This window comes from Pantherophis guttatus, chromosome 4 (assembly GCF_059756535.1).
Source record: "Pantherophis guttatus breed Tessera chromosome 4, ASM5975653v1, whole genome shotgun sequence".
NCBI classification, from domain to species: Eukaryota; Metazoa; Chordata; class Lepidosauria; order Squamata; family Colubridae; genus Pantherophis; species Pantherophis guttatus.
In genome coordinates, this window is record NC_142066.1 from 17,446,477 (window position 1) to 17,474,097 (window position 27,621).

At 38.4% G+C, this 27,621-nt stretch overlaps 1 protein-coding gene across 1 annotated transcript; it reads left to right on the forward strand.

Moving 5' to 3' along the window:
* The first annotated feature begins 1,137 nt into the window (after positions 1 to 1,137).
* Positions 1,138 to 20,779, forward strand: LOC148113804 (uncharacterized). Its single transcript, XM_087893400.1, has 6 exons — positions 1,138 to 1,696; positions 6,204 to 6,399; positions 7,716 to 8,007; positions 10,842 to 10,977; positions 17,620 to 17,802; positions 19,757 to 20,779. The coding sequence occupies exons 1-6, from the start codon at positions 1,138 to 1,140 to the stop codon at positions 20,665 to 20,667; spliced, it is 2,277 nt and encodes a 758-aa protein (XP_087749526.1). The 3' UTR covers positions 20,668 to 20,779.
* Positions 20,780 to 27,621: the final 6,842 nt, after the last annotated feature.

Genomic DNA, 27,621 nt, shown 5'->3' on the forward strand with positions numbered 1-27,621 from the left:
GGACATACAAGGAATTTGTCTTTGGTGGATATGCTCTCAGTGTACATAAAAAAGACAAGATACATTCATCAAGAATCTACCTTAGTCAAGAATTATAAGGTACAACAATGATAGTCATAGGGTACAAGTAAGCAATCAGGAAACAATCAATATAAATATAAAATAAAAGGGTACAAGCAACAAAGTTATACAGTCATAAGTAGGAGGAGATGAGTGATAGGAACGATGAGAAGACTAATAGTAATAGTAATGGAGTCTTACTGAATAGTTTGACAGTGTTGAGGGAATTATTTGTTTAGCAGAGTAATGGCATTTGGGGAAAAAACTGTTCTTGTGTTTAGTTGTCTTTGTGTGCAGTTCTCTATAGAGTCATTTTGAGGGTAGGAGTTGAAACAATTTATGTCCAGGATGTGAGGGGTCTGTAAATAGTTCACAGCCCACTTTTTGACTTGTACAGTATACAGGCCCTTAATGGAAGGCAGGTTGATAGTAATTGTTTTTTCTGCAGTTCTAATTATCCTCTGAAGTCTGTGTCTGTCTTGTTGGGTTGCAGAACCAAACCAGATAGTTATAGAGGTGCAGATGACAAACTCAATAATTCCTCTGTAGAACTGTATCAGCAGCTCCTTGGGCAGTTTGAGCTCCCTGAGTTGGCGCAGAAAGAACATTTTTGGTGTGCTTTTTTTATGACGTTTTTGATGTTAGGTGTCCATTTTAGGTCTTGAGATATGATAGAACCTAGAAATTTGAAGGTCTCTACTGTTTTACACTTAAATGAACTCTTTTAGCACTTAGCACTTATTGTATATACCACTTCATAGTGCTTTACAGTTCCCTCTAAGCAGTTTAAAGAATCATCATATTGCTCCCAACAATCTGGGTCCTCATTTTACCGATCTCTAAAGGAGGGAAGGCTGAGTCAATCTTGAGCCAGTGAGAATCGAACTGCTTGAGTTTGCAGAATTAGCTGCAATACTACATTCTAACCACTGTGAATCTTTGAGTTGAATTTCTTCCACTAACTTTCATCCCCCAGAATCTTCTTTTCTGATATTTTGAAAATGGTAATAGAGTATTTTCTACATTGTAATAATAAGAATGTGTTAATTCATCTGTTCATCATTCATTTCTACAGATATGGATGACTGTTTGTCATGCCCAGAAGGACAGTCTCCAAATAACAACCATGACTCATGCCTTCCAAAACTGGTAGTTTTTCTCTCTTATGAAGACCCATTAGGGACCAGTTTGGCCACTACTGCAATTGTCTTTGCTTGCATTGCCACTGTGGTGCTTGGGATCTTCATCAAATACCAGGACACTCCCATAGTCAAGGCCAACAACCGGAACATCACCTACCTTCTCCTCGTCTCCCTTGTGCTCTCATTTCTTTGCAGTTTATTGTTCATTGGAAAACCTGAAAAAGTAACCTGTCTTTTGAGACAAAATGCTTTTGGGATTGTCTTCTCAGTAGCCATTTCTTGTATATTAGCCAAAACCATCATTGTGATTTTAGCTTTCATGGCTTCAGTGCCAGGTTCACAGATGAGGCAATGGCTGGGAAAACCATTAGATAATTACACTGTTGTTTCTTGTTCCCTCATTCAAGTCACTGTTTGCTCTATATGGCTTGTAACCTCACCGCCATACCCAGATGCTGATATGAACTTAGTGGCAGATGAAATCATCCTGGGATGTAATGAAGGCTCTACACTCATGTTTTACTGTGTCTTGTTCTACCTGCTTTTCCTTGCCATTGTTGGTTTCTGTGTGGCTTTCCAAGCCCGGCATTTACCAGACAGTTTTAATGAGACCAAGTTTATCTTCTTCAGCCTTTTGTGTTTTTGCAGTGTGTGGTTATCCTTTATTCCAACATATCTGAGTACCAAGGGGAAATATATGGTGGCTGTGGAGATCTTTTCTATTCTGTCTTCCAGTGCAGGGTTACTGGGCTGCATCTTTTCCCCCAAATGCTTTGTTATTCTATTAAGACCTGATCTGAATACTAAAAAACAGTTAATGAGAGGCAAGAAAGATGGAATATAGTTCCATGACTGTTCAATGAATGATACATTCACTGAAGATTACTTAGAAACTTAGAACTAGTTCTGCATGAAGCCATTGCAACTCATGGGGTTTTAATTTGTTTGAGCCAAATTGTTTAATTCGATTTTACTTTGTTTTTAAATTTTGTATCTATATATTTTTACCGTTTGGCTGTTCACCGCCCTGAGTCCTTCGGGAGTAGGGCTGTATATAAATAATAATAATAATAATAATAATAATAATAATAATAATAATAATAGTCTTATTACTTCTGAGTGCTTTAGCAACATATCTTTTGAGCACAGAGAAGAAGATATAAGATTCTTTATTGGCCAAGCGTGATTGGACACACACAGGGAATTTGTCTCTGGTGCATATGTTCTCAGTGTACACACAAGCAACAAGTGATAATCAGAATCATAAATTACAATCATCATAAATCATAGATACAACACTCAGTGATAGTCATAGGATACGAAAGCAATCAACATAAATCATGAGATACAACAACAAGTTATAGTCATAAAAATTTATGGAAATAAGTAATAGGACAGATGAGAAGGATAATAAGTAACAGCCATATTAGGTGGTTTGACATCCTAGGGCATAGACAGTGTTATGGGAATTAATTATTTAACAGAGTGATAACATGGAAGAAAAACTGCCTTTGTGTCTGATTGCTTTGGTGTGCAATGTCCTATAGCAGACATGTCAAACTCAAGCCATGTGGGTCAGATCCCACTGCCTGAGACCCAGCCCACCACAACTTGACTAGGTGTTCCCCCGGATGTATGCATAGGGAGAGGCAAGCGTGCAGGGGCTGATATGCCCAGTGAAAGGGAAGCACTCATGGGCTGTTGGGCCACTGAGGTGTTGTGGTAGGTGTGGCACTGCCCCTGGGGCTCTAGATGCTGATCTACAACAACTTCATGGCAGCCACCCAGGCCAGAATGTGATCAGCCTTCCAGCCCTAGTAGCTGTCACAAAGTTGTTGTAGATCAGTGCCTAGAGCCCCAGCAGCAGCACTGCACCTGTCACCAGCACCTCCAGGGCCCTGCAGCCTACAATCACTTTCCTTTCACCAGGATGGCCCCCATCCCACCTCACACCCCTGCATGGGAAAGCCATAGCAACCGGCACCGCTGCCCTCCCTCTATCTCCCCTTATTCATTCCTGGGAGTGGAGGGAGGGAGGGAGGAAAGAAGGAAGGAAGGAAGGAAGGAAGGAAAGGAGGAAGGAAGGAGGGAGAGTGGAATGAGAGGGAGGGAGGGTTTGAGGGAAGTCCTGTCTTAGCACTTGGCCACCAGCAGCCCTGCTGCCCTTTTGCCATCCCCTCCTCCTGACCTCTCCTGGTGGTCTCCCATCCTATTATTAAGGGTGCTTTGCTTAAAAAGTCAACTATCTTTGCATGGATTGGGAGTGGGCCTTTCTCTGACCCATGCACTTTCATCTCCTGAACTCACCATGAACAACCTGGCCAAGGAGAGTAAGCACAGCAGCAGTGTCATCCTCCATCTCCTGCTTTTTTGGGAGATGACATTGCACAAGGAAATGACATTGATGTCTGGAATTGGAAGAAGAATGTCTCATTTGGTGTGTTTGTGCACATGCACAAACGCACGCACACACAAGTTTGGAGACTTTTATCCACATCTGAGATTGCAAACTTGCAAATATGCCTGGGTTTGGGGAGAAGGCCCTCTCCTTCCTCTGTGGATAAAAATTCCCAAATTTAGAATATAAGTGTGTGCACGTGCATGCACTTGACTGCCAGCAGTTTGGGGAGGCACTGCCAGCAGTTTGTAGGGCACTGAATTGTCCCCATGTAAAGTTAGCTAGTGCGACTTGTTCCATCCCTACCTAGCCGACCCAAATCAGCAGTGCCCAGTGAGTGGCGTTGAGCCAGCCATGCCAACCCAGCCATACCTCCCTAGTCACGGCAACCCACCTGTGACCACCCAGCCATACCTACCCAGCCACACCAATCTGGCCCCTGTGAGTCATCATAATCTTACATCAACTGACCCTTTGAGGACAACCATAATGCTGATGTGGCCCTCAATGAAATTGAGTATGATACCCCTGTCCTATAGCATCATCTTGAGGGAAGAAGTTGAAACAGTTTCTGTTCAGGATGTAAGGGGTCTGTAGATATTTTCACAGCCCACTTTCTGGCTTGTGCATTGTACAGATATTCAGTGGAAGGCAGCCTGTTTGCAAATATTTTTTTCTGCAGTCCTAATTCTCTGTTGAAATTTGTGTCTGTCTTGTTTGGTTGCTGTGCCAAACCAGACAGTTATAGAGGTACAAATGACAGACTCTGTAATTCCTTTCTAGAACTGTATTAGCAGCTTCTTGGACAGTTGTGCTTTCTGAGTTGGTGCAGGAAAAGCACTTTTGGTTGTGCTTTTTTGATGATGCTTTTGATGTTAGGTGTCCATTTTAAGTCCTGAGATATTTTTTTTTATTATTTTATTTTATTGAATTTCTATACCGCCCTACTCCCGAAGGACTCAGGGCGGTGCACAGCCATAAAATAAAACACATAGATATACAAAATTTAAAATCGAATAAAATGAATTAAATAAATTTGGCTGAATTAATACCCATAATTTAAATACCCATAATTTTAAAATACATTAAAAATTTAAAATTTACACTTAAAAGGGAGAAGATTTAGGCGAGGCCAGCTTGATGAAATAAAAGCGTCTTCAACTCGCGGCGGAAGGTGCGCAGATCCGGAATCCTCCGTATCTCTGGGGGGAGCTCATTCCAGATCGTCGGTGCCCCCACAGAGAAGGCTCTCCCCCTAGAACCTAGAACCTAGAAACTTGAAGTTCTCTTCTGTTGATACTGTGTTGTCTAGTAGTGTAAGAGGTGGTAGAATAGGAAGGTATCTCATAAAATCTACTATCATCTCTACAGTTTTGAGTGTGTTCGGTTCAAGATTGTTCTGACTGCACCACAGGATTTTAAAATATTTTTTAAAGATCATATTCTTTCCATTCCCACACATAGCATTTCGGACCCATCTCCCTGATGGTGGCTCTTCAATCTCTTGGGCATGCTATAGTTTAATGAAGCCATAAGGAACTTCTTTGAAGAAGAAATATAATTGGTGCAGTTGGAAATTTTCCACTTGTTTTACGATGCCTGTAGTGGTATATCAATTATATGGGGATAGGGAAAGGTATGAGATGGTAAATAGAAAAAAGTGCAGAGGACATAACTGTGTTTTCTTCCATTGTCATACATTTTCTCTTTCATATTTTATTTTATTTTGTATACTGTACAGTATGAATAGACACTGGTTTTTTTTGTGTGTGAGGAGTGAGTGCATACACACACACAAAGAAACAAACATGCAGGAGTCAGTTGCATACATACTATTATTACTTTACTTCATTGTCATCGCATTTTGTACAACAAAATTAAATGCCATCTTCAGTGTAATAGTATAATTATAAAATATATAAAATTATATATTTTATATATATAATATAAATATATATTTATAATAATATAAAAATAAAACACAAACACATCCTTCACATTCAATACAATTGAATTGAAAACCCCTGATATTGCATTAATATTGCACTATACAGTAGAATTCAATATACAAAAATCAACAGATTTGGGGATGTCCAAAACTTGGGAGTAACTTCATTACAGAGGGCAGGCAGTGCTACAGAGAATTCTTTCAAAGAAATAGATTGGGAAGGTGCCAGCTGAGATGTCATCAACATCAATATGTTGAGCTCTGAAACATTTTGAGAAAACAAAGAATTCAAAATTGCTAAATATTCCTCGTCTCAGTGTAATTATGAAATAACCACAATTATTACTGTACAGTAACTTCCTGGTTCATGAACATTCCCTTAGGACAGGAGGATAAGTGAAAAGTCAAGTATACTAATATCTCATGTTTTATTGATATGAACAATGATCTCATGTTCCTTTTTGTGAAGGATGAGACAGGAGCTACACTGCTAGGATTATGGGCAGCTGATTCTATACGATTCTGGCTTTCAATCAACTGAATGATGCCATGTGAATTATCAATATTAAAACAAAATCAATAAATGGTCAAACTATTTGGAATAAAGCAAAAAGACTCTCAGTTGAAGTCATGTTGTTTTGGGCACTGATTATAGTCCTAGCAGTTGAACTTTATGGCCAGAGAAAGATTCCTCTGGCTAAGTGTCCTATTAAGGCATCTGTGCCTATTCTTCACAAGTATTACCAGCCTGGGGATTTCATCATTGCTAGCATTACCTCTCAAGTCTATGTTTTCTCAAGCCCAGTAACATTTCAGAAGCCGCCTTCTGACGAAACTTTTGATGACCTTTTGTAAGTACCTTAGAATGAAAAAGCAACTACATCTTCTATGTGGCCAGATAGTTTTCATGCTAGTTAGCTCCATGTAAGGGTTTCATCTAAAGCTCCAACTTAGACATGAAAAGAAGTGAAGACGGCAGATTTTATTCCACACTTTAGTATATAAAAATTCCCATGTGTTTATTTTTTAATTGAAAATTGAAAATTGCAAAGATATAATAGAAGCTTCCTGTAGTCATCTTCCATCATGAATGTCAGGCAAATCACCTACTGTATAAAAAAATATCTTCTATATTGTAAGACTGAAAACTACTAAAATGACCACTATTAAAGTGCACCTGCATCTATCTACCATGTTTTCCCGAAAATAAGACCCTGTCTTATATATATTTTTTTAACCCTGAAATAAGTGCTTGGTCTTATTGCCATACGTTCAAAAGCCCGATTTGGCTTATTATAAGGGGATGTCTTATTTTGGGGAAGACAGAGTATCTATCTATCGTCTGTCCATCCCTTCATCTATCTATCTATCTATCTATCTATCTATCTATCTATCTATCTATCATCTAACTATCTATCTACTGTAGCTATCGTTATTTAATTTTTGCCTGTATATATGTATACATTAAATTAGAATATAATATTCAAAATAATAAATACAGATATCTCTGCACATGTATACATTGCACATATAATAGTGCATTTTAAAAGGGAAAAAAACTTGGCAAAGCAAGTTTAACAATATTAAAATACTGTACCAAGAGCTAATAATCAGAAAAGAAAGCAAAGAAAGGGGAAACAATGCATTACATCCCCCCCCATTTTTTAAATATCTGCTAATTTACAATATATTATAACATTCATTTTTATTTGGAGCATATGTAGATTCCAGCATGATTGCTTTACTTCTTTTTACTTTCATATTTTTAGATTAATATCCTCCTTGCTCTCTTTCGATTAATCCAAATCTTCCAGGGCAGACAGTTTGATATAAATTACTATTTCACTATATTTTTTTACTCTGTACAGCAGCTGTATATTTTTGTCTCAATTTCCATTGCTTTAACAGAAACTTGTGCCCTGTATATATATATATATATATGTTTCTTGGAGGAAAACAATATCTGCATTTTGTCTTTCCAATTTATGGAATATTTTGCTATGTATTGATGGTGACTTTAATCCATTGGGGTGGATTTATGCTGTTAATGTATACATAGTAAGCCTCCTATTTTCAAGGGGCAATTATGAGAATATTCATGTCAAAATAGAATTAGTAATAAGACCTAAAGATTGTGGTAACCTGGAACCTATTGCTCATAACACAGGATGTTTACTCAGAATTACCAGCACATCCTGGCCTCGGTATTTGCTGTGAAGCAAATAAATGAGAATACCAAACTCTTACCCAATGTCAGTTTGGGCTTCCACATCTTAAACAGCTATTTTTTGGCAAGGTGGATCTATCGTGCCTCAATGGAACTTCTATCCACTCCGGACAAGCTCATCCCTAACTACAAATGTGATATTCAGAACAAGATTGTGGGAGTCATTGGGGGACCCAATTCTCAAGTTTGTGTCTACATGATGAACATCTTGAGTGCCTACAAGATTCCACAGGTTAAAAAAAAAAGATATAAAATATACAAGTTCATTATGTTTAAGGTACTTTGGTAAATTGGGGATAGAAAATAGAAATCTTATTAGTTTGATGAGTAATGTATTTATTAACTACTGAAATGGTAGTTGATCAATCTATCATTAGATGTTGAAAAGATTACCAAACTTTATTGTACTTATAAATTAAAATACAGGTAGTCCTTGACTTATTCCTGGAATTTCTGTTGTAAGTTATGAAAAATGTAGGTTGTGGCAATTAAGTGACTGGCCAGTTTCCAGTAAGGAGCATTGTAAATTGTGTCATGTGATTGCAGAATGCTGCAATCAGCTATAAAATTGAGCTGATTGTCCAATGCTGGAAATGCAATCATGTGACTGTGGAGGCAATGACACCATCGGAATAGCAAAACTGAGTTGTAAGTATTTTTGTCTTGCGTGTTGCATCACAGCTATCTGTATTTTTCAACAATCCATCTGTATGTCACTATATATAGAACAGAACAGAACAGAATTCCTTATTGACCAAGTGTGATTGGACAGACAAGGAATTTGTCTCCGGTGCATAAGCTCGCAGTGTACATATAAACAACAAAGTGATAAATCATAGATCATAAATCATAAGCTACAAAAACAATTGAGAAATCATCTATCTATCTATCTATCTATCTATCTATCTATCTATCTATCTATCTATCTATCTATCTATCTATCTATCATCTACCTACCTACCTACCTACCTACCCACCCACCCACTCTATCTATCTATCTATCTATCTATCTATCTATCTATCTATCTATCTATCTATCTATCTATCTATCATCTCCTCTCTCTTTCAATCATTTCTTATTTTTATCTATATCTATATCATCTCTGTCTGTCTGCTGGCTGGCCGGCCTGCCGGCCAGCCAGCCAGCCTGCCTACCTACTAACCTACCTACCTACCTACCTACCTACTTATCTATTATCTATCTATCTATCTATCTATCTATCTATCTATCTATCTATCTATCTATCTATATTTTTCAACAATCCATCTGTATGTCACTATATATAGAACAGAACAGAACAGAACAGAATTCCTTATTGGCCAAGTGTGATTGGACATACAAGGAATTTGTCTCCGGTGCATAAATTCTCAGTGTACATACAAACAACAAAGTGATAAGTCATAGACCATAAATCATGAGATACAAAAACAACTGATAAATCATAATATAACAGTAGGACAAGGAAAGATGAGAGGTGAGAAAGATGAGAAGGATGAGAAGGTGACAACGATAATAGCAATACAACTTACTATATAGGTAAATATCTTTGCCCAGAAGACAGTGCTGTAGGAATAGGGAATAGGAATGCTGTAGGTTTCTGTAATTTTCTCAGCCTCTTTCTGGTTCATGCAGTATACTGGTCTTCAATGGAATGCAGTTATTTTTTCTGCACTCCTAACTATCAGTTGAACTCTGTACCTGTCCTGTTTGGTTGGTGTGCCAAACCAGACAGTTATAGAGGGTTAATATGGCTGATATTGTGTTGTCTGATACTGTAAGAGGGGGTAGAATAGGAAGGCTTCTCCTAAAATTAATTAATTAATTAATTTTATTTAATTAATTTTATTTATTTATTTATTTTGTCAAGCATGTATTAGATAACAGATATAAGTATAAACATGATTATGAATACATGAAATGGATACAAATAAATGGGGGACAGTAGGACAGGGATGGTAGGCACGTTGGTGCGCTTATGCATGCACCTTATAGACCTCTTAGGAATGGGGTGAGATTGACAGTAGACAGTCTAAGGTTAAAGTTTTGGGGATTTGGGGAAGAAACCACAGAGTCAGGTAGTGCATTCCAGGCATTGACCACTCTGTTGCTGAATCAAGTTTGGAGCAGTTTACCTTAAATTTGTATCTATTGTGTACTCGTGTGTTGTTGCGGTTGAAGCTGAAGTAGTCATTGACAGGTAGGACATTGTAGCAGATAATTTTATGTACTACACTTTGGTCAGACCAAAGACAGCGTAGTTTTAAGACGTCTAAACACAAAATTTTAAGCCTGGTGGCATAAGGTATTCTGTTGTGAGCAGAGGAGTGGAGGACTCTTCTCTTGAAATATCTCTGGACTCTCTCAATTGTATTAATGTCCGATAAGCAGTGCGGGTTCCAGACAGATGAGCTGTATCTCTACAGTTTTAAAAGTGTTCAGCTCCAGATTGTTTGACTGCACCAGAGAGTCAGTTGTTCTATCTCCCATCTGATGCTTCCCATCTGTTAGAAAGCTTATGATCCATCTGCAAGTATAATCAGGCTGAGAAACATTGATTTGGATTTTTTGAAAACATTTTGGAAAGTCCAAACCTGTGTGCAAAATTGCAGCTGAGGCTGTTCAATTGCAAAATGTCTTACAAAATCATAAAATTTCCTGAAATACATGTGGTCTAGAAAGATATATTGCTTTGGAGATTTAATATTTAAGAAAAATTTAAATGTTCAGAAAAAGTATATAAGATACAAATCTGAAAACAGAAAGGAACCAAGCCACTTCTAACCGTTTGTCTTTCTATTAAAAGTATGCGAAGTTTCATTTTGATTAGGTCTGACTTCTTTTCTTGTCCTCCCCTGCCCTCCAAGGTTTTATATGGCTTTTCCCCAATAATAAATGACAAAAATGAAGAAATATTTTTTCATCGTATGTTTCCCAGTGCAACCCATCACTATATGGGCATTCTTGAGTTGCTACTGCATTTCAAGTGGACCTGGATTGGTGTGCTTTCTTATGATAACGACAATGGAGATGTATTCGTACAGCATGTCCTTCCCTTTTATTCTCAGAAGGGTGTCTGTGTGGATTTCATAGAAACAGTGCCACAAATGTCTTTTTCAGGCGATATTGCTGCAATTGCATCAAAATGGTTTGCAAGTTCACGTATTGTCACGGGAAGTACTGCCAACACGGTTATCATTCAAGGTGAAATACATACTATAAGTGTCTTAAGAACCATTTTCCAATACTCGCAATTTTATGATGTAAGAATTGAAAGCCGAGTGTGGATTATGACAGCCCAGATGGATTTTGCATCTCCTGGTTTTTTAAAAGATTGTGACATACATTTCCTCCATGGGACTCTATCATTTGCTGTTCATACAAATTACCCTAGAGGATTCCAGAAATTTCTGAAGGGACGAAACCCCCTCTCAGAAAATAAAGACGGGTTTATCAGAATCTTCTGGAAAGATGCATTTAATTGTCATTTCTCAAATCCGAGTCTACCACAGAGAGATGAGAAGATCTGCACTGGGGAAGAAAAATTGGATAGTCTACCTGGAACCCTGTTTGATACCAAGATGTCTGGCCACAGTTATAGTATTTACAATGCAGTTTACATTATGGCACATGCTTTGTATGCCTTAACTTCATCCAAGTCAAAAGAAAGAGCAAAGATAAAAAACACGGGACAAAAGTATCTACTTGAAACAGCCTGGCAGGTATCCTCCAAAGCAATGTAGAAGGAGACATAGTTAAATATTATGGCAATAATAGAATATGGAGACAAGATGTTGCCCAGAAATGCAAAGAAAGAGAAATAAAAGAAACAAAAATATACTTCTTTTCATACTTCACAGTTTTGTATGTAATTCATTATCAAAACTCCCAAGATACCATTTATTTATTTATTTATTTATTTATTTATTTATTTATTTATTTATTTATTTATTTATTTATTTATTTATTTATTTATTTACGTTAGGTCAGGGACGGTAGGCACGTAGGTGCTCTTATGCACACCCTTACAAACCTCTTAGGAATGGGGTGAGGTCAACAGTAGACAGTCTAAGTTTAAAATTTTGGGGTTTGGGGATGAAACCACAGAGTCAGGTAGTATATTTCCTGTTGCTGAAATCTTATTTTCTGCAATTGAGTTTAGAGGGGTTCACTTTAGGTTTGTATCTATTGTATGCTCGTGTATTGTTGTGGTTGAAGCTGAAGTAGTCATTGACAGGTAGGACATTGTAGCAGATAATTTTATGAGCTACGCTTAGGTCATACCGAAGACACTGTAGTTCTAAGTTTTAAAGATAACCATGATGGCTATCTTTTTAGGGAAATTACATCAATTACATATTATTTTTAAAAAGGAATAAGTTGCTCTCTGTTTTGTTTAATTTTTTCCTCTTTAAATATGTAATTGATGAATATGTAATACACATCTAAAATAGAGGAAATGTATTTTGGTTCAATCACTAAGTTGTGCCCGACCCCCTGCGATTCCATGGACCACACCATGCCAGGGTCCATGTCCTCTACTATCTTCCAGAGTCTAACAAAACTAATGCCCACTGCATTGATAACACTATCAATCTATTTCATTCTCTGTCGTCCCCTTCTCCTTTTGTCTTCAATCTTTCCCAACATCAGGTTCTTTTCCCAATGACTTTTCACTTCTTACTTGGTGGCCAATGTGTTCGAGCTTCAGTTTCATTATCTAAACTTCCAAAGGACAGTCATGGTTGATTTCCTTTCTTTGATTTGATCTCCTTATAGTCCAAGGACTCTCTAGAGTCTTCTTCAACATTACAATTTGAAAGTTATTTCATGTTATTTCATGCTCAACTTTCTTTATGATGCAACACTCAGAGCTGTACATGGGGAAACCATAGCTTTGATTATATGGACCTTTGTTGGCAAAGTGATGTCTCTGCATTTTAATACACTGTCTAGGTTTGCCATAGCTTTTCTCCCAAGGAGCAAATGCCTTTTAACTTCATGTCACCATCTGCAGTGATCTTGGAGCCCAAGGAAATAAAATCCGTCACTGCTTCCATTTTTTCCCAATCTATTTGCCAGAAATGGAACCGGATGCCATGATCTTAGTTATTATTTTTTAATGTTGAGTTTGAAGTTAACTTTTGCACTCTTGTCTTTTTCCAAGGTCTTTACTTCCTTTTCACTTTCTTCCATTAGAGTAGTATTGTCTGCATGTCTGAGGTTGTTGATATTTCTTCTGGCAATCTTAATTCTGGATTGTCCTTCATCCAGTCCAGAATTTTGCATGATTTTGCATAATTTGCAAATAAGTTAAATAAGAAGGGTGACAATATACAACCTTTTCATACTCCTTTCCCTATTTTGAATTTATCAGTTGTTCTTTGTCTCATTCTAACGGTTGCTTCTTGACCTGCACTCAGGTTCCTTAGGAGACACAGAATGCGGTATGGTAGTCTCCTCTTTTAAGAATTTGCCACAGTTTGTTGTGTTCTTCACAATCAGACGCTTTAGTGTAGCCAATATTCCCTTGCTTTCTCCATAATCCAGCAAGTGTTGGCAATTAAATCTCTAGTTTCTCTGCCTGTATGAAACCCAACTTGTACTTCTAGTAGTTTTTGATTTATATACTGTACTGCTAAAGCCTAGGTTGTAAGATTTTAACCATGAACTTGCTAGCTTGTGAAATGAGTGCAATTGTATGATAATTTGAATATCTTTTGACATAGCCCTTTTTTGGGATTGGGGCATACACTGACTTTTTCCAAACCTGTGGCCACTGTTGAGTGTTCCAAATTTACTACCGTATTGCAACACTTTAACAGCATCATCTTTTAAGAGTTTAAAGAGCTCAGTTAGAAGCCTATCACCTCAGCTAGCTTTGTTGTTGGTAATCCTTTCTAAGGCCCACTTGATATTGCAATAGACACTGTCTGGCTTGAGGCCAGCAATCACACCAATGTGGTTATCAGGGACATTAAAATCTTTCTTGTACAATATAGTTCTTTTGTATATTATTGCCACCTCTTCTTAATCTCTTCTGCTTCTCTTAAGTCTCTACCATTTTTGTCCTTTATTGTGCCATCTTTGCAGAAAATGGTCCCTTGATACCAGTGGTGGGTTCCTTCCGGTTCGATCCGGTTCGGCCGAGCTGGTAGCGGTGACGATATGACGTCACCGAACCGGTTCTCCCCCCCACCCTCCCACCCCCCCACCCCCCACGTTATTCTTACCTTTTATTTGGTCCCACCCCCAATCTATTGCTGCCTCCTGAATCCCAGCTGATGACTAGAGGGAAAAAAACTGTTTAAACTCTTGCCACGGGGCTTCAAAGGGCCGTCCTACAGCTGATCAGTATTAAAAGCAAACAAATGAGTCAGGTCGTAAGTACGAGGACTGGTCGTAAGTGCGAGGACCTTCCAGAAATGACTCTGACCAGCTAGCCACGCCCTCCTAGTCACATGACCTCTAAACCACACCCACAAAATAAGCCACGCCCACAGAACCGGTAGTAAAAAAAAATAGAACCCACCCCTGCTTGATACCTCCCATTTCCTTGAAGAGATCTCTAGTCTTTCCCATTCTATTGTCTTCTATTTCTTTGCATTGTTCATTTAAGAAGACCTTCTTATCTAATGTTGCTTTTTCCTGGAAATCTATATTCAGTTGGGTATATAGTTCCCTTTCTCCTTTTTCTTTCGCTTTTCTTCTTTCCTCAGTTATTTATAAGGCCACTGTGTTTCATTGCATTTCTTTTCCTTAGGGATGGTTTTAGTTGCTGCCTCCTGTACATTCATCCATAGTACTTGTCTACCGGATCCAATCCCATAAATCTAGTCATCACCTCCACTCTATACCCAAAGGCATACTCATTGCCGATTCCCTTCCACTTTAGTTCATTGATTCTTAAGATGTTGTTATTCAATTTTGCTATCTCATGCTTGACCATGTTCAGCTTACATTGATTCATAGATCTTACACTTCAGTTTTCTGTACAAAATTGCTCTTTACAGCATCCAATTTTTGTTTCACCACTAGACATATCCACAACTGAGTGTCCTTTCGGCTTTCTCCCAGTCTCTTTACTTTTTATGGAGCTACTTGTAATTGCTCTCAAGTCTTCCCCAGTAGCATATTGGACATCTTCCAACCTGAGGAGCTAATCTTCTGGTATCATAACTTTCAGACTTTTGATACTGTCATAAAAATATCCCAATAAACGAAACAGGAGACAGCAATACAATAAACAATTCTTACTTTAAGATTCAGAGGTTTATTATATGAGCAATTTGGAACATGAACAGCCATCATAACACAACTTACATCAATAACCCATTGCAATGAGGTCCAGAGACAATAGCTAGGTCCAGCAAGGAATAGCTACAGCCAGTGACCTCAATCTGAGGCCCATCTCCTCCTTCTATACTTTTCTTCTGACAGCCCCTCAGCAAATAGAATTTTACTGAAGTTACTTCCTTATACCCTCATACTGACCATCAGTTAGCACATACTTGCGTGTACATGTGAAATCTCCTGCCATTTGCTATTTTCAGTTCCTTATTTCTCATCATTTCTTAATGCTCTTAGTCCAAAATAGCTTCTGAAACTATCTACTTAGCAAATAAATGTTATACAATTGCACTAGCATAGCAAATTACAAATATCTCTTTACTCTGAGGAAATCATTCTAGCTGGCACTTTAATATATAGCAATTCATTTGAGGCCTACTATGATCTTGAGGCCTATATATATATATGGTTAAATCACATCCCAGTTGTCCTTTTCTCACAATACTGTCCATGGGGTTTTCTTGGCAGGGATAGTGGAGAGGATTGCCATTTCCTTCTCCAGTAAACTACATTTTACCAGAACTCTCCACTATGATCTGTACTGAATGGCTTCACTCATAACTTCTTTGTGCTGTGCAAACCACTTTGCCATGACAATGATGGAGATGAAATCTGTAGATACTGTATGTAATCTTTTTATTTTGCTATTTTGTTTATTTTATTTTGAATGTGTTTGTACATATGCGTTTCTGTTAACATCATGTAAACTTTGTCTCAATATGTGATTATTTTTTAATTGTAGCTTACACTTCCAATATTGGATAGAAAATAGCTCATTTTGGTAGCATGTTTCAAACCATGAGGAAGAAAGCAACACAGCACACTTGAACAGAACAGTTTCTAATAAATTAAAAATAATTCATCTCCCAAATATGTGTCCCATACCTCTCAGGTGATATCACTACTCTGCCCAGAAAGTTCATTTGAATGATTTCTCCTTCTTCTGCTTCAGTAGATTTCCCTCCTCAAAATCATTCATCTTAGTTTTAAATTGTTTTAGGATTATTATGAAGGTTCTCCTAGAATCATTTTCTCTCTCTCCAATTTAGCTCCACAACTTCATAAGAAATACTTCCTTTAGAAATAGTGCTGGAGAATTTTTTTCCTTTGATGACAAAGGGCATCTAATTGGTGGATTTGATATTTTCAACTGGGTCACATATTCAAATAACACATTTACAAAAGTCAAAGTTGGATGGGTAGAGCCAAACTTTTTCTCTTCCAAATCACTCAACATTTATGAAGACTCCATTGTATGGCCTACAAGATTTAAACAGGTATGTATTATATCCAGATTTGGAAACAGTTTAATCTATATTTGAACAGTCAAAAAATGTGACACTTTTTGTCTATTGTAGCAATATTGGTATTATTCAGGTATTGTACCTGCATTTTGAGTTGGGATGTTGTCTACATTTTAGTGTGCAATTAGATGATAGTAACTTGACAACCTTCTGAACAACTACCAAAGAAGTGTGTTATGCTGCTTAAGTCTTTTCATCAAAACTGGTCAACATTTTAAAGGACTTCATTGTATGACCCAGAAGATAATGTCAGACATACTGTATAAAGCATTTTGCATAGATTTCAGGATAACTTAATCCACATAACAAGTACAGATAGTCCTCAACTGACAAACCCAATAGATCTGGAGTTTTGGTATTAATTCCTTGCATTTCTAAGGGGAGGCATCACATGGACAGATTTGATTTTATGACCATTTTATAGTGGAAGTAAAGCATGTCAATGCTTTATACTATATACAATACTAAATCAAATACATGTCCAAAGGCATTTTTTACCAGAACCCTAAAAGAAACATCCAAAACCAGTGAAAAAGGTACAAATTTGGTCATGTAATCAGAGGATGCTGCAACTGGTTGTAGGTAAACAAGTTGCCAATCAACCAAAATTAGATGTGACTCTAATAACTTTGAGGACAGTTGTAAGTAGCCCATCATAACTTAAAATGGTCATCAAGTCACCAGTTTTAAGTCAAGGACTCTGTATTCTGGTGGATGACCTACTGTTTCTATGCTAACATCAATAGCCCTATTCAGAAAGTGTTTTGAATTGAAATTGTTCTGAAGTGTAGTATGTGATTACAAGGCAAATTGAGAATTGGAATAGCTGTATAAATGAGAACTTCAGGAATTAGGCTAGGTTGGTATCAGAAAAAGATCCTGGAGAACAACAGTAAAATATTTCCATGCTGTTGTCAAAGAGCTAAGCTTGATATGAAGTAGAATGAGGCTATTGATTTTGATAAGTGACCAATGTATAAATTGAATCTAAATCCCTCTCCACTGCACTTCAGTTCGTTGTTTAGTAGATACCGTTCATTATATCCAAGATGCATAAGTACCCTGTAAATTCTCAAGGAATTTACTTATGAGAACTAAGAACCATATAGACACTGATAAATACTATAGTCATCTGAAAATGTCTCATTCTCAAGTAATGCATTGATATTATGTTTCTGTATTTCTGTAAAAGAAATACAAGGCAAAACTACCAAACTGATTCCTTTATTTTTCATCTCCTTCACTCAGAAAAGACCTCATTCTTTGTGTAATGACAAATGTCATTCTGGTTCAAGTAGGGCCAAAATAGAAGGAAAGCCTTTTTGCTGCTATAAGTGTTTTCCGTGTCCAGAAGGGAAGATTACAAGTCAGAAAGGTAAGGTTTCTTCAGTTTAAAAATATTAATCATTCCATGAAAATCCGTGTGGGATAAATTCAGTATTTAGGTACTCCTATATACATCATGTGCTGTCAGAGATAATTTAATTAAGTTGGGATGAGTGAAATCATTGGTGGGATCCTCCTGGTTTAACAACTGGTTCAGTAATCGTGCGCTTTGCACATGTGCATGCGCAAATCTTCACTTCCACCTTTCTTTGGAGGAGAAACATAGCTGAGGCGTGACAATCTGCTGAGAAGATAAAGGTAGGAAAATAGCGCGGGAGGGCAGGTGGGCCCAGCTGATCATCGGGGTGAACCGGTTCGCTCCAAGCTGATCATCGGAGCTACTGGTTCACCTGAACTGGCCTGAACCGGTAGAATTTCACCCCTGAGTGAAATGAAGGAAAGTATTTTATTTCCTCCCTAATTACCTTCCCAGGAGCAATGAACCTTGTCATCTCCGCCCCAAGACATCCAGCGAATTAACGTTGATTAAAAACCAGACAAATACCAGGAAGAAAGCATGGACTCTGTCAACTAAAGGAAGTTCAACGTTAGCTCTAGATAGAAATTACATTCATGAAATATTGTCTATTTGTTTCTCTCAAAATCAACATTCCCTTTGCAGCTCTGCCCTAACTTCCTCACTGAAGGCATGATGTGCTTCTCTAAGCAGTCAAAACTGTGCTGCTCTATCCAATAAATATGCATATTCTGATTTGCATACATTTATATTAAAGGCTTGCATCTTCTCTATTTATATGTTAGCCAGGCTAACTACAGTTTTGTAAATAAACAATGAAACTGTGGACTGCTCTCCATTTTTAAACTTCAGAAAACCTGTGATATGAATTTTCTTAGTTGCTTTCCTTGCCCTAGAAGCTGTTCTTTTCTGCTAGTTTGAAAATGACACCTTGAGATAATATGTCTGTGATATATACTCCCTCCCTCCCTCCCCCTCTCTCTCCCCCCATCTCTCAAACTTGTGGCTTAGAGGTTAATACAACTGCCTAATATGCAGGCAGCCCAAGTTCGAATCCAAGTAAGGGTATAGCTAGCTGATGAGAGCTAAATAGCTTGAAATAGATCTATACTAGTCTCCCTTTATTTCTGTATCAGCGGAATATAAATTTGGTATAAAATGGTTTGTCATGAATGCGACTGCTTGAGGGCTCCTGGATTGGAGCTGAAAGGTGAAAGGGATGCTCCCTCCCACATGTTGGGGTAGACCAGATATCTCGATAGAAAACACACACACACACACACACACACACACACACACACATACACACATATGCAGTAGAGGAAATTTTGAGCAGTTCAGAGAACCGGTAGCAGACATTTTGAGTAGTTCGGGGAACCGGCAAATACCACCTCTGGCTGGTGCCAGAGTGGAGTAGGAATGGAGATTTTGCAGTATCCTTCCCCCAGGAGTGGGGAGGAAATGAGGATTTTGCAGTATCCTTCCCCTGGAATGGGGTAGGAATGGAGATTTTGCAGTATCCTTCCCCTGCCATGCCCACCAAACCATGCCCACAGAACTGGTAGTAAAAAAAATTGGATTTCACCACTCTGTGTGTGTGTGTGTGTGTGTGTGTGTTACTTTCACTATGCTCCTAATATCTATGACTTCATGGGCCACCTTATTTTAATATTTTTCACTATGCAAATAAGCAAAATATTAAAAAATAGTATGGTCCTATTTTGCATGAGTTCTAATGTTTACTAGATTAACCAAGGAGTTAATCTTAGTTAAATTCAGTTCCTTACCATAGCTAATAATTCCACCACACTCAGGGAGTCTCCAATTGAAGTATTAACCAGAGCTTATTGTACAATACTATTATAACTTTCAATATTGCATATGTTTTCATTAATACGGTGTCTTCTACATTGTAATAGTAGCAATGTATTAATTCATTAGTTCATTCATTCATTCATTTTCACAGATATGGATGATTGTTTGCCATGCCCAGAAGGACAATATCCAAACAACAAGCATGATTCATGCCTTCCAAAAAAGATAGTTTTCTTGTCTTATGAAGACCACTTAGGCATCAGTTTGGCCACTACTGCAATTGTCTTTGCTTGCATTGCCACTATAGTGCTTGGGATCTTCATCAAATACCAGGACACTCCCATAGTCAGGGCCAACAACCGGAATGTCACCTACCTTCTCCTCGTCTCCCTTGTGCTCTCATTTCTTTGCAGTTTATTGTTCATTGGAAAACCCGAAAAAGTAACCTGTCTTTTGCGACAAACTGCTTTTGGGATTGTCTTCTCAGTAGCCATTTCTTGTATATTGGCCAAAACCATCATTGTGATTTTAGTTTTCATGGCTTCAGTGCCAGGTTCACAGATGAGGCAATGTCTGGGAAAACCATTAGATAATTACACTGTTGTTTCTTGTTCCCTCATTCAAATCACTATTTGTGCTATATGGCTTGTAACCTCACCCCCATACCCAGATGCTGATATGAACTTAGTGGCAGATGAAATCATCCTGGGATGTAACGAAGGCTCTACTCTCATGTTTTATTCTGTTTTACTCTACCTGCTTTTCCTTGCCATTGTTGGTTTCTGTGTGGCTTTCCAAGCTCGGCATTTACCAGACAGTTTTAATGAGACCAAGTTTATCTTTTTCAGCCTGTTGTGTTTCTGCAATGTCTGGTTGTCCTTTTTTCCAACATATTTGAGTACCAAGGGGAAATATATGGTGGCTGTGGAGATCTTTTCTATTCTGTCTTCCAGTGCAGGGTTACTGGGCTGCATCTTTTTCCCCAAATGCTTTGTCATTCTACTAAGGCCTGATCTGAATACTAAAAAACACTTAATGAGAGGCAAGAAAGAAGGAATATAATTCCATGACTGGTTCAGTAAATGATGCATTGATGGGAGACCACTCAGAAAATGGAACTGGTGCAGAATGAAGCCATTGCAAATCATGGGAATTTTTTTTATTATTTCTGAGTGCTTTAGGCACTTATCAATTTCTCCTACCCTGGTTCCCCAAACAAATTAATGAAACAAATTATGACCTCAGAAATATCCAACCTTACTCTAATAAATGTGGCGGCACTGTGGCTCAGTGGTTAAGATTCTGGGCTTGTCAGCAAAAAGCCGGCAGCCGAGATTTGAGACCAGAGCTCCATGCATTTGGGTGAGTCATGTCCTCCTGCCAACCTAGCAGTTCAAAAGGATGCAAATGCAAGTAGATAAATAGGTACCACTAGGGTGGGAAGGAGCGGTGCTCCACGATGTCATGACTGTGGAAATGTCTTCAGACAGCATTGGCTCAATGGCCTTGAAATGGAGATGAGCACCACCTCATATAGATAGCAATGACTAGCAAAGTAAAATCCACAGGGACTCCTTTATCTTTTTTTTTTTTACCCTAATAAATGGAATATAAAAAATGAAACGCCTATTCCCTTCCTTCTAAATGGCTAAATGGCTTAGGATCCGGTTACTTATGAGACTACCTTCTGCCTTCGATAACCTCCCACCGGCCAACACGCTCCCACAGAGAGGCCCTCCTCAGGGTGCTGTCTGTCAGGCAATGTCAGCTGGCGACCCCCTGGGGAAGAGCCTTCTCTGTGGGGACACCCGCCCTCTGGAATGAGCTACCCCCAGGGATACGACTAATCCTGGACCTCCGGACCTTCCGCCGGACCCTGAAGACTTTTTTATTTCAGCAAGCCGGGCTGGGTTAAAAATCTTTTAATTGTGGAATTTTATGGGCAAGGGGTTTTAAATCGGAGAAGCCAAAGATAATTTAATTTTGTTTTAATGTATTTTAATATTTGTATTGTGTGTTTTTAATTTTGGCTGTTCACCGCCCCGAGTCCTTCGGGAGAGGGGGCGGTATAAAAATTTAATAAATAAATAAATAAATAAATAAATAAATAAATAAATAAATAAATAAATAAATGGTTTTATGGAATAATATGGAAAGGACCTTAATATGTTGAACTGTAGGAACTCTGAGAAAAATTACCACAATACTCAAATTACATTTTCATATTCCTAATCATCCCATTGATTTTTGTTCTGTGTTCACCCAAACTACCACTAATCATGGGAATTATGGGTAAAGGAAGTGGTCTATAGATAATTGAAGATCCAGATGCAAGCCCACCCAGTGCTTAACTCCAGGTTCTCCATAAACCTTGTTCATAGACATACACACCACATCTACATATGGTGTATCTGCTAATTTTGATCTGGGCTCTGTCCCAATCCATAAACCAATACAGGAAAGCAAATATGACCAATCTATTCTACCTCCATGTAACTTCCCCAGTGTTCTGATAGTAACTGATAATCATTTTCCACTTGATTAGAGAGTTAGTCTTTATCTTCTCACAATAGTACATGGTGAAAAATAGTGAATATTATGAGGACCAGATACTTTTACCTTTTTGAAACATTTTATGATGTTGGTATCCTATTTGTTATCTCACTGAAATGGGGAGTTAAATGTAAAGCATTTCACATATTTTATGTGACCTTGATAAAGCAGATGCTCAATGGATACATGATAGTCACAAATGTGCATGAGGCAAAGTCATCCCATAATACTCTATTAACTAGTTTCTCCTACTTCATTACCATAACAACTAACAACTAGGCTAAAGACTAATACATATAGAGTGTAACTACCAACCTGGGACAGGGGTTGCTCCTCTGTCCTGGTCCTATTAGATCTCTCAGCGGCTTTTGATACCATCGACCATGATATCATGCTGCAACAGTTGAGGGGGTTAGGAATAGGGGGGCATCATCCTGAGGTGGTTCTCCTCCTTCCTCTCTGACCGTTCGCAGTTTGTGTTGGCAGGGGTGCAGAGGTCGACCTCAAGGCGCCATGCATGGGGAGTGCCGCAAGGGTCGGTCCTCTCGCCCCTTCTGTTCAATATTTATGTGAAGCCGCTGGGTGAGATCATCCATGGTTTTGGGGTGAGAGTCCATCAGTACCCTGATGACACTCAGCTGTACATCTCCAACCCAGACCACCCCAACAATTCCCTTGATGTGATGTCTCGCAGCCTGGAGGCCGTGCGGGTCTGGATGGGGAAAAATAGGCTCAGACTCAACCCTTCCAAGACCGAGTGGCTGTGACTTCCAGCGTCCCGATATAGTCAGCTGGTGCCATTGCTGACTATTGGGGGTGAATCTCTGCCCCCCACGGAGAGGGCTCGCAATCTGGGTGTCCTCCTGGATGCATGGCTGTCTTTAGAAAAGCATATGACGGCCGTGGCCAGGGGGGCTTTTTATCAGGTTCACCTAATTTGCCAGTTGCAGCCCTTTCTGGACCGGGATGCCTTGCGCACGGTCACTCATGCCCTTGTCACTTCCTGACTAGACTACTGTAATGCTCTCTACATGGGGCTACCCTTGAAGAGGACTCCAACTGGTCCAGAATGCGGCCACGTGGGTGGTTATGGGTGCAACCTGTTGTGCCCACTTGACACCCCTCCTGCACGAGCTGCACTGGCTCCCAGTGGTCTTCCGGGGGAGATTCAAGGTGCTGGTCACCACCTTTAAAGCGCTCCATGGCATAGGACCTGGGTACCTTCGAGACCGACTTCTGCCACCAATAGCCTCCCACCGGCCAGTTCGCTCCCACAGAGAGGGTCTCCTCAGGGTGCCATCGGCCAAGTTATGTCGGCTGGCAACACTCAGGGGGAGGGCCTTCTCTGTGGGAGCCCTTGCCCTGTGGAATGAACTGCTCCCAGAAATGCATAAGATTTCCGACCTCCATGTATTTCGCTGTGCCCTCAAGACCCTGCTGTTCCGCCAGGCCGGACTATCAATGTAATGATTTTAAATTGGGTGTTTTAAATTTTGGGGTTTTTAAATCTGAGCCAAAATTATTTAATAATTTTAATTATTTTTAATTGATGTCTGTCTTTGTGCTTTTAATAGGCTGTACACCGCCCTGAGTCCTTTGGGAGAAGGGCAGTATAGAAATAAAATTATTTATTTATTTTATTTATTTATCTATTTTGTTTGATAATGTGCTCCTTAGAGCCAGAGGTGGGTTTCAGCAGGTTCTGACCAGTTCTGAAGAACCGGTAGTGGAAATTTTGAGTAGTTCAGAGAACTGACTGGCCCCACCCCCATCTATTCTCTGCCTCCCAAGTCCCAGTTGATCGGGAGGAAATGGGGATTTTGCAGTAACCTTCCCCTGAATTGGAGAGGGAATGGAGATTTTACAGTATCCTTCCCCTGCCAGGCCAACCAAGCCATGCCCATCAAGCTACAGCCACAGAACTAGTAGTAAAATTTTTTGAAACCCACCACTGCTTAGAGCCCAAAGTGGATTATATGAAGCTACAGTTAATATTCTACCAAACCAGGAGGTGAGAAACTGCTGTGTCAACATTGCAAAAGAAACTTTGTTAAAGCATTCTATCCCAGATAGTATTGTAGCTTGGGTCGATTATCAACATTTCAGCTTCTTTTCTTTGAGACCAGGCAACAGAACTTCATTTTTTAATGCGTGTTCACAGAAAAAAAGTGACAAAAAAATCTTCTAATTTCTTCTCCTCTCCTCTCCTCTCCTCTCCTCTCCTCTCCTCTCCTCTCCTCTCCTCTCCTCTCCTCTCCTCTTCTCTCAGCTCATCCCAGCTCATCCAATCCCATCCCATTTTATCTCACTTTATCCTATCCTATCATATCCTATTCTGTCCTGTCCTGTGCTGTCCCATCCCGTCCCATCCCATCCCATCCCATCCCATCCCATCCCACTTCACCATACCTCATCTCATCTCATCTCATCTCATCTCATCTCATCTCATCTCATCTCAGTTGATTACTCTGGGAATAGCTTTGCTTGCAATGTATCTTATTTGAGTCTTAAAGATGTATCTTGTCCACTAGTGTTTAAGAGACTTTTTTAGTCAGTCTATGGAGTGTTTGTGGGCAATTTTTCTAACTCTTTCTGGCAGGTATTAAAGAAATGTTACTACTTGCAAGATTTCTGGAACTGAGGAATAAAAAGGCCAGAGAGAATGGTGAACAGTATGAGATGTTAATTACTCAACAGAAAGAAGCACAGAAGACATAGCTATGTTTGCTTCACTTTTCATTCAGTTTTTTTCCTCACTTTTAAACTCTGTTTATTTTGTTTTTATATTATACTGAATGCATACTGCAATGGTGTGAGTGCGGGTACACCAGTGGTGGATTGCCCCAGGTTTGGACCGGTTCACAAGAACCAGTAGTAAAACCAACGGGAGGCTCTGCCCACTGCCCCGGATGTTGTCATAGGAGATCTGCGCATGTGCAGAAGCTCAGTGCGTGCACAAGCAAAACAAGTACACTCAGGCAATCCCATTGTGAACTGGTAGTAAAGGTAAGTAGAACCCACCCCTGGGGTACACACACACACACACACATATACACACAGAGACAGATGTATACATACAAAGATCAACAGAACTGTGCACATTCAAAACTTGGAAGTAACCTCATTACAGAGGGCAGGCAGTGCTACAGAGAATTTTTTTCAAAGAGATAGATTGAGAAGATGTCAGCTGAGGTGCCATAAATATCAACATGTTGAGCTCTGGAACTTTTTGAGAGTACATAGAATTCAAAATTGGTAAATATTCCCCCATCATACTGTATTTGTGAAATAACTGTAATTAATGTTTCATGAACATTGTCTCAGGGTAGAAGGATAAGTGAATAGACAAGTGAATTAATATCTCATATTATATTGATATGAACAATGATCTCACATTCCTTTTCACGAAGGATGAGACAGGCAGAAGTACACTACTAGGTTTATTGGTAGTTGATTCTGTATGATTCTGGTTTTTAATCAGCTGAGTGTTGCCATGTGAGTTACCAATATTTTAAAAAAAATTCAATGAGGAGTTAGACTAAATGGAATAAAGCAGGAAGACTTTAAGTTAACATCATGTTATATTTGGCACTCACGATAGTCCTACCTGTTGTACTTTATGGTCAGAGAAAGATTCCTCTGGCTAAGTGTCCTATTAAGGCACTTCTGCCTATTGTCCACAAGTATTACCAGCCTGGGGATTTCATCATTGCTAGCATTACCTCTCAAGTCTACATTTTCTCAAGCCCAGTAACATATCAGAAACCACCTTCTGATGAAACTTTTGATGGCCTTTTGTAAGTACCTTAGGCTGAAAAATCAAATACTTCTATCTTCTATATGGCCAGATAGTTTTCATGGCAGCTACCTTCATGTTAGGGTTTCATCCAGGCAGGTGGTTTGATATACTGTAAATTACTATTTCACCTTTTTAAAAAATTCTGTTCAGCAAATATATATTTTTGTCCCAATTTCCATTGCTTTAACAAAAACTTGTGTTTTGTTTTTTTCATATATGTTTCTTTTAAATATACATACATACATATATATATATATATATATATATATATATATATATATATGTATATGTATATATATATAAATATATATATATATATATATGTGTGTGTGTGTGTGTGTGTGTGTGTGTTTTTCTTCTAGCTATCAATTTTCTAGCTAAGAAAATTGATATATATATATATATATATATATATATATATATATATATATATATGAAACATATATGTTTCTTTATATTATGTTTCTATATACTTTTTATTTTTTAAAACAAGACATAACAAACACAAACATAGAATATATATTCCTTCTTTACAACAGTTTCATAACAGTAATCCTCTATTATTTATATTTTCCCCTCTACTTTTTTATTATACTTATCTTTTTGTCCCATTATCCCTTGTTTCTATATATATTCCATCACACCTTATAGAAGGACACACAATATCTGCATTTTATCTTCACAAGTTAAGGAATACTTTGTTAAATTTTTATTGAACATTTTATCTATTTGCACTGTTAATGCAACCATACCATATATACCATACAAAATATGTTTCAAACATATTCCATAATATCAGTCTGAAGGGGCCAATTATGAGAATGACCATGTCAAGTTAGAATTAATAATAAGATCTAAAGTATGTGTTAACCTGGAACCTATTGCTCATAACATAGGATGTTTACTCAGAATTACCAGCATATCCTGGCCTTGGTATTTGCTGTGAAGGAAATAAATGAGAATACCCAACTCTTACCCAATGTCAGTTTGGGCTTCCATATCTTAAATAGCTATTTTTTGGCAAGATGGACCTATCTTGCCTCAATGGAACTTCTATCTACTCAGGACAAGCTCATCCCTAACTACAAATGTGATATTCAGAACAAGATTGTGGGAGTCATTGGGGGACCTACTTCTGAAGTCTGTCTCCACATGACAAACATCTTGAGCACCTACAAGATTCCACAGGTAAAAAAAAAAGATATAAAATATTCTGGTTCATTATGTTTAAGGTACTTTTGTAAATTGGAGATGGAAATTTGATTAGTTTGATAAGTGATGTATTTATGAAGCACTGAAACAGTAGTTGATCAACCTATTCTTGGGCATTGGAAAAGTTGTATAAATTAGAATATGGTTGCACTCAAATTACACAGTAACTGTATGAATTCTGGAATTTCTGTCATGAGTCATGACATATGTAAGTTAAGGGTTATATATGACTGGCAGATTTCCAGCAAAGAATATTGTAAATTTTGCCATGTGATCCCAAAACGCTGCAATCAGCTGAAAAGGTGAATTGATTGCCAAAAGTCTGAAATGTGACTACAGAGTGGGTGTATCAGAATTCCAGAATTTGAGTGGTAAGTATCTTAGGAATGGGGGAGTCTATAGTAACTTAACCTTGTTAAGGAAGGATTATCTGTATTTTGCAATAATCATTT

Excerpts from the sequence above, each read along its gene's own strand:
- LOC148113804 (XM_087893400.1), top strand. The coding sequence starts at position 1,138 with ATGGATGACTGTTTGTCATGCCCAGAAGGACAGTCTCCAAATAACAAC. Across the intron at positions 1,697-6,203 it reads AGATGAAATCATCCTGGGAT|TCCTAGCAGTTGAACTTTAT; the intron begins GTAATGAAGGCT and ends CACTGATTATAG. Across the intron at positions 10,978-17,619 it reads CAACACGGTTATCATTCAAG|AAATACAAGGCAAAACTACC; the intron begins GTGAAATACATA and ends TTTCTGTAAAAG.